Here is a 10,256-nt window from a genome sequence, read left to right on the forward strand (position 1 = left end):
GTACACTGTCCAATCACAGCGCACTCACTCTATCCATCAGAGGTATAAATATTAGTTTTTTAATGGACCTGATGATTATCTTCTTCAATAAATAGATACTTCATTGTAATCTGTAAAATGTCTAAACGTAAAATTCTGTTAAATTAAATTATTAAAACACGATTCAAGATATTGAGAATTCAGTTGTTGGTCTGTGTACACAAACACACACACACACACACACACACACACAAACACACACACACACACACACACACACACACACACACACACACTTTCTTCCATTGTTCTCTCTCTCCTCCTCTGGGCGATCGACCCGGCTGTAAACCGCCTGCTTTAACAAGCTCTGCTGCTCCTGCGGGGTCCTGGAGGACGAATCAAACGCTCCCTGCAGGGATAACAGCACAACACAGCGCCAAACACACAAACACACACACACACACACACACACACACACACACACACACATATATCAGATATTTTTAGATCTGATACATATTATTTGGTCAAATTCTGTAAAAAAAATATCCACACCTCTAAACTTCTGTCTGTTCTATTACAGTAATGGAACTATAAACATGTTAAATATGAAGCCTTCAGGGGACTTGTATGAAAAAAGTACACATAAGTAAAATATTCAAGTGGAAATATGAGGTGCCTTTGGTCCCAAATTCAACACGTCAAAATATTTCATCCTTCAGTGTCTTAGAAACGAGACACCAATGTGAACCCTACTTCACTGCGAATATAATGTTCTTCTGCCAGGTTACATCGTGTACTACACGCTGGATAAGAACATGCCCATCGATGATTGGGTGATGGAGGCGATCACCGGGGACCGGCTGACCCACCAGGTCGTGGATCTGAACCTCGACACGGTCTATTACTTCAGGATTCAGGCCAAAAACGCCAAAGGAGTCGGCCCACTGTCTGAGTCCGTCCACTTCAGGACCGCCAAAGGTCTGTCAGAGAGAGTGTGTGTGTGTGTGTGTGTGTGTGCGTGTGTGTGTGCGTGTGTGTGTGTGTGTGTGTGTGCTTGCAACTGGAGATCGAGACTTGTCTAATGTATTCCTTTGTTTTATATTTATACTCCCTCTGTTGCTGTTTCAGTGGAACATCCAGACAAGATGGCCAACGATCAAGGTAGGCTTTTTTCTAGTGTGTGTGGGTCTGTGTGAGTGATTGAAAGCAATAAATAGACAACATGCAAAACCATTTAATTTGTACATAGGTGCAATTCAAAGGTTATGAGGAAGCAGGTCAAACAGCATGGTGTTAGCTGTAATCTCTCATTTGGTATGTTATATCCTGTATTATTATGGTGTTGCTGTTGATCTTGTTTACAATTACACAAATTATAGAAAACAAATACTATTTGTTCTATTTTATTTGGAGATCTTAACTAATGTCAGTCTAAAAAAAACACATTTAATAAAGGAAAAGAAGGAGGAAGAAGAGGGGAAAAGAGTGGAGAAAAAGAAGGTGAGAGGTGTGATCATGGATTACACAAAGGTTAAGAAAGGAGGAAAGGAAGAATAAAAGGTGGAGAGCTCAAAGGATGGTTGGCTGAAATCTTATTTCTATGTACACTAATGAGAAATAATTCAACAAGGAAAAGAGAGAAAAAAGGAAAGTGAGGAAAATACGACGGCAACTCGTCAAGCTGCAGGAGAGTCGTTTGTTATTTTCTTGGCAAATAGAAAAGTTCTTCTGAAAGAGAAATAAAAGGAGAGCGAGCGAGAGAAGAAGACAAGCTTTTTGTAGTTATTAATTCAGACTTATGGGGCGACGGAAAAGAGCTGTTTACCATATTAAAGTTCATCAAATTAACTCAGACATAATTAACGCTCTGTTCGCTGGTTCTATTCATCAGCCGCTGCTCACAGATGGCAGAAGGGAACGTAATGCTCATGATTGAAGCCTCCAAACTTTTCTCTAATTTGCGTCTCTAAACTTCTAAATCTCACTGCAGTTCAGAGAACATGATGCATCATTTTGAGGTTTTTAATGTTGCATTTTCCAAAACGCCTTTTGAATTTGAAGTGTAATGAGCATTAGCATCAGTCTGCTGTTACACTGTTAGCATTACGTGCACAGAGAGCCTCCTCCTCATCATGTGGAGTTGCATCGCCTGGTGCCTAGAGCAAGGCATCATCAGCAAACAGCACTGAGCGTGCACAGTCATACTAGCGGCTCTTTGAGGCTGCACTGCGGCGCTTTCAGCTAAATGCTATTTGTTTTTGGATGCTAGCCACATCCATGATGCTAAAAAGCTCACATGGTCAATGCTAGCAAGCATGCTGATGCTACGCAGGCCTAGTCATTGACACGCTCACTGTTTTAATTCAGCCTTTTGGCACGCTAACACTTTCTAAGTGGCACTAGATACAACATACAGCTGATGCTTCTTGGGAAGAAAGGGGGGCTTTATTCTTCAATAAACAATTTAAATACATTTCTAGCCATATCCTAGATACCCAGATAGCACAGTAGTTTTTGTATGCCGACACTGGAGTAGTTTCTTGGGGGTTCGGTGCCTAATGGCAATGTGCAGGTATTTGGTTGTAAACCAATTTAATCATATTGAAATGTAAGTTCTGGTATAGTTATGATGCTATGTGAAGAGTCCGCTGATCACCAAAGTTATTGCTTTCCTTTCCGACGGTAACAATAATGTCTCTATCAAATTTCATAGCAATCCATCCCAGAGTTGTTGGGGACATTTTCACCAACACAACAAAAGCGAACCCCATAAGAGCACAGATGGCTCTAGATAAAAAGGTAAAGAATAACTAAAGTTATTGTGAGTGATCCTAGGGGAGACATGTACATTATATCAAAATCCTTCTTAAAGTTATTGAAATTTCTCCTTGAACAGAAAATATTAAAATTGTGGTGCCACAAGAGGAAATGCCCAGGGATCGCCGAAGCTATTGGGGTCCACTTTAGATGAACCAGTTACAATCCACCCAACAGGTGTTGAGATATTTTAGTCTCCAACTAAAGTGGTGTAACTGAACTGGTCACTCATGTCCTGTATGATAGAAGTGGCCATAGTGCCGTGACGTAAGCCAAGCCAGTCTTGTTTTTTTGCGACCGGAAGTTACGCGAAAAGAAAGAGCCAAGTAAACCGAATGTTGAAAAAGGCTTTTTTTAGGTAACCAAAATGCAACAATTAACTTTTATGATTTTCATGTACACACACTGTGAAGGGTTTAAGTTTTATGACGAAAATGCAAACAACTCATTGACCGGTCAACCCTGTTGTAGCGACTTTTTAATCACCTCGTAGCCCCGCCCCTAAAGCATCCCCTGCTTTATGATCTGTTTGACTCTAAATGACCATCATGTACTAAATGAACATCATGCTGTATTGAAGAAGACTTGAAACTAGAGATTGAGACATAAACTCATGTACAATGTTTACTGAGGGAATACATCAAGAGAGAAGTAGAGTCATTTATATAGACTTCTATACAACCAGAGGAGTCTCTCTGTGGTGGTCAGGAGAGAGAATGCAGCTTTAACACATGAAGCATATACTTCTATACAAGCAGAGGAGTTGCCCCCTGGTGGTCAGGAGAGAAAATGCAGCTTTAAGACACTTCCATATTAGAACATTGAAAATAGGAAACAGAACGGGTTTCAATGGCTGCTACAAATTCCCACATGAGGTCTACGGTTGGACCCTTTTGACTCATGAGGCAATTCACCCTTTTCCAAATAAGTTCCTTAAATGTTAAAGGTGCGGCTCTCATCCTCGCTGCTTGAAACTGGACCTGCACGGTGGACAACATCATGACCAAACTATTTGTTGTCGCAGAACCCGCTCTGCGATCGAGAATCAACATCATCAAAGACTCCCAGCATATCGCTCGCTATGATGTCGGGGTAGAAACGGCACTCAGACCGCCTTTGTCCCGAGCCAAAGGGCTCACTGCTTTCTACAAATGCAGTCTGGGACTTTCCAGTGCAGCTGGACTTAAGCACAGTGAAGCGATGGGGACACTGAACCAGTGTCAAGGTGTTAAATGCTGCTGTTTGTCACTGACAGTGTGTGTGTGTGTGTGTGTGTGTGTGTGTGTGTGCGTGTGTGTGTGTGTGTGTGTGTGTGTGTGTGTGTGTGTGTGTGTGTATGTGCATAGGTGTGGGTTGGTGCGTTTCTGGTCCCTCTCCATATAAATCAGAGGTGTTGTCAGGGGAGAGGGGGAGATTGATGTGCATCCTTGTTACTATGAGTCTTCCGCTTTAAACACACACACACACACACACACACAAACATATGCGCACTGTTTAATGCACACACAAAGACAAGCTGGCTGGAAACATAATGAATTTGCTTTCAGAAACATGAAGATTTTAAAAAGCAGCTCTAATCAAACTTCCTGTTGCTTCAAGCTGCAAGACAAAGATCAGTTCTGCGATGTGTTGTTCGGCAGCGAGACGCGGCGCAGCTGCTGGCAGCGAGACCAGCTTCCAGTCTTATAATGTGTCAAAAATATGTATGGTGGTTTGACTTCAGGGTTACTTTGAGATGTGGAGGTCTTTAGATTCACTTTCACAATGGCAGTTGGGAGGTTTTGGAGAGCTCTCGTCAGTTTCCAATCTCTGTTCTCTGACAGCCTCTGTGATGATCTGTCTGACTTCCTGTCAGGATTTCCTCCCTCAGCGTTCCAAATATATGTGTTGGCTTAACTGCTGGTTAGCAAGAACAGAAGACATACCGGCATATTTAAGTGTATATAATCAAAAACATTTCGTGGGGTAGAAGCAAGTGAGAACATTCAGAATACACAGTAATGAATCCAAAAGCCACAAACTTCAAAGACCTTCAGACACTTTTTTGATTGAAGAGTTGTTACGTCTGCAAATGGACTTGGAACCAATTCCAAGGCAGTGTTACTCTCATCCTCTCTTTTCTCCGTATCTTTGCTATTTAGCCATGAATACACGCTAGGTAGCCACCTAGCTATGTCGGAAACTGACGTCCCCATTCCTAATCGTGTCTTCTCGACTCACATGTCTCTCGGACCGGCCTAAAGCGCTCTCCAAATGGGCACAACACGTCTTCTACTACAAGTTACTGAACAAATCAGAGGCCTGGGCAGCGACGCAAAGATCTGGAACCGGTCTGCAAGTCTCTCAAGAGGCGGTGGTACTCTGCTGGGAAATGTTACTTTTCGCTCCCTTCTGGTATGAATTATTGACAAGGGACGTTAGTTTGTTCAGTCCTCTTGGGACGTCCCTTGTCAAGAATTCATATGCTGACTATCACAATTTCTCACAAATGTAATGTCAAATTTTGAAGAAACACGGATGCTGAACTGCAACTTGACTGGTTGGTGGAGGAGATGCTAGTTTTGCTGAAGCTATCTAGTCCCATGACTGTCACCATGTTTTACGGGCGTGCAGCGAATTCCCAATTCTTAATCTAAACAATGTTTTGACAGGTCGGAAAACAATGGACAGAGAACAATGGATACAGAACAATGGACACAGAACAGACCTGTTTTAACCTGTAAACCAGGAGAATAACTTAACTTGAGTGCTTAAAGTGGGAAAGTGCTCCCTTTATTCACATGCTGGTGTGTGTATCAGACAATATCAGCTTTCTACTTTTAATGTCATATTGATTTATTCTTTCTTTGTTTTAGCGTGTTAAGCTGTGAGAGTCGTGATTTTATTGGTTTATTATAACTCTACATCTTCAATACTCCAACTGAAACATTCTAGGTTCATGGTGGTGCGTTTGCAAATGAACGAATATGCACTGTACATCATACGGAGTCAATACTTTGGAGTGCTTTCCTCTCCTGGGTGTAGACTTTAGTATCACTGGACCCAACGCTACAGGATGCCTCCAGCCAGCTGTGCATGCGGAGACCATGCACCACCAGCAGGATGCGTGCACATATTTCTACAGTAAATTAAAGATACCACAAAGTTTAGTGTATAAATTTATATCAATAGAATGTGTAGTTTGTTTTGCAGCTAAACATCGTGTTGTCCCATTTTTACCTGTAGATGACTCCCAATAAGCCCAAAGACTGAACTTGCCATAGTTTATATTTTCATAAAAATATCATAAAATGTATTTGTTCACAAACAAACCCTCGCCAAAGAGTAAAGTGCCGGTACTTTGTAGCTTCATTATTTACCCGGAGATTCAGAAGCCCAAAAAAGTTCTGCTGCTGAAATATGACTAAAGGCCTGTAAGTCCTCTCTATGGGAACCAATCCAAATAGCCATTAAGGGCTCGCATCCAGGAGCGCTGATAAGACCTGAGAGAGCGCACGGATGATAAGCCTGTGTGTGTGTGTGTGTCTGTGTGTGTGTGTCTGTGTGTCTGTGTGCACCATCTTAACAAAGTCATTTATTTCCTAACAAGGAACCAATCTCTCCACAAAATGACTTTTCCATCTTCATTCCAGCAGCTTTCTATTTATTGTTTTGGTTCATTCCTGATGTTCCTGTTTATTCCTCCTCTGTGCAGGTCGAGGGGGAGACCACGCCTACTGGCCGTCTGACACCAACTCTATTGACAGGAGCAGCATCAACGGTAACACACACACACACACACACACACACACACACACACACACACACACACACACACACACACACACACACATCTGCTCGGCTGAACGGCATTACATTTGGGTTCATTCTTGGACCCTATTTACTGCATCAACCTTTTAAAAATCGTACGCGAAAATCCTCCCGCAGCGGTTTTAAGTCCCAGCATGCCCCCTTCAGACAATCTTCTGGTATAAAATGTAATTTTTCCATTTCTGAACCGAACGACACAGTTTTTGGACTAAAACTCTTTGTTTTATTGTGATTATTTTAGCAGATTCATATTCTTTAGGTCCTAATCTTTCCAAAAAGGTGTCTTATTGACCGCTCCAGGAGGCATTTTTGGGAAATCTGGCTCATATCATGCTGGATGTTCATAGTTACGATCAAAATAGATTTTAAAAGGGATTTTTTAGTCCCCCAAGACTTTGCTGAAGAAATACATACAATAAATACAAGTATTGGAATCAATGTGGGGTTCCTACGACGACTCAAACAGGGAAAAAAATGTCTTTTAAAAATGATTTTTTTGCAGATATACATTTATTTCCCAAGACTTTGCTGAACAAATACATACAATAAACACAAGTATTAGAATTATTTTGGGGTTCCTACGACGACTCGAACGCAGTGAAAAATTGGTTCCACAGTTTTCACCGTGTTAGAGCCAGATCTCCAGGCAGCGGCGCTGGTTCACAGCGACGCCGTGCTATTTTTTGATCTCTCTCCTCCGTCATGTCTGAACTTAGTTTAATGACTCGTCGTCCTGACGAGGAGCTGCAGAGCCGCTGATTTACAGTCCGTTACGGTCGCTTCCTGTTTCCTTGTCGTATCGCCGCCGGCAGGAACAAAATTAATTAGATTCACTATCTCACCATCAATCAGTGTTTTCACAAACTCAAGACAATAATCTTTATGGAGGAGCAGGAAAAGAGTGTCGGGCACATCACTCACCCGCTTGTGGTTTTTAATATAATGCCAAGAACAACAATAACTTTACTGATGATAATTCTTGAGGACAATGACAGAAACATGAGCTTCGAGTTTTTACCACCAAGAATATCAAACTTCAATATCAACCTGATGACAATAAATCATTATTATTACAGCATTACACATTTCAGAACATGTTTTACTATTTTCAATCTTTTTACAAAAATGTATCACATTTTGAGAGATATTTTATATCCCTTAAGATCTCCAGAAAAAGGTCAGTTTTAAAATAATTCCACTTTCCCCTTAATATTTCCTCTGATCCAGACAAAAAGACAATGGCATTATTCCATTGGATTTTGGATTATTGCAACAAATAAATGCTGGAGCTAATAGTCATGCTCACGTAGAATCCATCATAATACATATGCCCATGCTATTGTCAAAGCTAATGATTATATGTGTGCTAATGCTAATATTATTGCTAAAAGTACTGAAGGAAATACTCTACTGCACACAATGCTAACGCTAAAACTGCTGCTGCTAATACGACTGAAACGACTGCGAAAGCTGCTGCAAACAACACAAATCATCAACCATAACCATAACTGTGTCCTCTCAGATCTGCTTCAAGAAAAACTGTTCAGTTACCTCCTGAGGTAAAGAGGTCAGAGGTCAGAGGGCTGGAGCTGGAGCTGCCGTTGATTCAGTGTCTCAAGGACAATGAACAGCGTGTGTGTGTGCGTGTGTGTGTGTGTGTGTGTGTGTGTGTGTGTGTGTGTGAGGACGGTCTCTGCAACATTTTGTCAGTGAGTCGATCATAAATCCGTCCTCTCTGACCTTTGACCTCCTCGGGGCTTCATGGAGGGCAAAGCCTCGTTCATCACCTCGGCCGGCTTTCATTTTTAACACGGTGTCGTCAGTTATATCGCCGATCTTCCGCTCACTTGAAAAACGACCGCCTATAATATTCCACCCGGACTCTTTCCAGCTGCGTGCGCTCTGCAGGCGCCACGTTGGACACACACAGGTGATGTGGTGTCAGAGCGTGGACTGATGACATGACACCCACCCACTGAGAGCGCTGCCCAAACACCAGCATGGCCTCATGTCAGCACATGGGACCTGATGACTTTGAATCAGTTATTTGATCCAAGGAAAGGGGGCGTGTCGTCTTGATTGACAGCTGGGCTGTGCTGTGCTTCGCCGGCCATTCGTTTTTGGCCGAGGGGAGCGTCTTCGGTCTGAGCCGTTTGGGTGCTGATGAAAGCGTTCAGGGAAATGTCTTCTCTCTCCCCATTTTCTCCTGAGGTGAAGTCGGCTTTGGTCACGGCTCAGAGCTTCATTCGACTCAGGCAATGAAAGTAAACACCATATCTGGCTGTTCAAAGGGGTTTTAAACATCATCTTGAACCCTCGCGCTCCCTTGAAACTTCCCAAGCGGAAAGGTTTAACCGTTTTGTCTCTGTGTGATGTTGTTTGCTCACAAAGGATTGGCATTGTTTATGGTTTATTAACATAATCCAAGTAAACAATGACTCAAAACCTTGAATTAAAGGTTCGTTATAGAAATCCAATGATGTCGAGAACGAGAGTAGTCTGCAGCTGTGTGGGGTGGATGAGCTCGTATGCTAATATGCTAAGAATGACGATGCTACTCTGATGATGCTGAGCAGGTCTGAGCTTCACCATCTCGGTTTATTTGTTAGCACGCTAACATTAATAAATAAAAGGAAAAACAAAGGAAGGTCGTTCCTGCAGGTGTTTGGTTAAAGACTGCGTATTCTAATAATGGAGCAACATGGCGTTAAGGGGAAGAGTTCATCCTGTGGGGAACATGAATATTTCATGGAAATCCATCAGACAGGCGATTTTGCGTTGGAGTGGCACAAGAGGAACAGTCTCAGCATCAGTTGGATTCATCCTCATGAATGTCTGTACAAAAGTCAGTGAAAACCCATCTCATAGATGTTTTTTCTTCATCTGGACAGACACTGCAAATGCTAGACAGAAGTCACTCTTTTTTACTGATATGGGATAAAAGGAAGGTTTTTGCACACATGAGTTATGTTTTCACAAGAGATTTGAAGCATAAAAAAATCAAGCTTTGTTCAGCTTTAGTCACATGTCATCCCTTTACACTTGTGCCTGATGACAATGGTAACTCATAGAGAGCAGAGATTGTTCTGCACATTAAGGGACATAAACAACACATGATATGTAGAATCGAGGAGTTAACCTAAAGTTAACCTTTACATTGCTTTCATTACATTGCTCTATATTGTCATTGTTCTTGCATCCAGCGAGAAAGTGTCTTTGTTTTCCCCCGCTGGGTTTTCCTGGGCTTCGTGAGGATTTCCACACTTCCTGTCGCTGGTGTGAGTTGTTGATGAGGTTGTGGCTTTTGGACGGACTGAGCAGCTGAGAGCTTCACATTTATTCCAGGCGCTGTCTCCGAGCCGCGGGGTTCATGTTGTGGTGTCAGAGACACACGGGTTGTGTCTGCTCCCGTCACCAGAGCGGTCATCTACAACTGTGACAGCCCAAACAATTCTCATGTATTGTGTTAAACTGTTTTTACTTTAATGACAAACTCACATGTTGTGATGATACTTGCCATGATGCCATGTGTCTGTAATTGTTACCTCAAAAGATTTTCTTTTTCTTATGAAATTGCAAGTTAGATTGTTTTGAAGCTGCTTTCTGCTTATAATGTCCACTAACTCCAACTCAGAAAACTGTGTTGG

At 42.1% G+C, this 10,256-nt stretch overlaps 1 protein-coding gene across 1 annotated transcript in view; it reads left to right on the plus strand.

The window, feature by feature from the left end:
• dcc (DCC netrin 1 receptor) overlaps positions 1-10,256 on the plus strand; it is a 205,214-nt gene that overhangs the window by 159,857 nt on the left and 35,101 nt on the right. Inside the window, exons 20-22 of the mRNA XM_068574751.1 lie at positions 766-960; positions 1,111-1,143; positions 6,494-6,559. Of these exons, the coding sequence (XP_068430852.1) occupies positions 766-960; positions 1,111-1,143; positions 6,494-6,559 (294 nt within the window). The remainder of the gene's footprint in view (positions 1-765; positions 961-1,110; positions 1,144-6,493; positions 6,560-10,256) is intronic.

This window comes from Clinocottus analis, unplaced genomic scaffold (genome assembly GCF_023055335.1).
Source record: "Clinocottus analis isolate CAN_PGR_092001 unplaced genomic scaffold, fCliAna1.0.p SCAF_13, whole genome shotgun sequence".
In the NCBI taxonomy this organism is placed as follows: Eukaryota; Metazoa; Chordata; class Actinopteri; order Perciformes; family Cottidae; genus Clinocottus; species Clinocottus analis.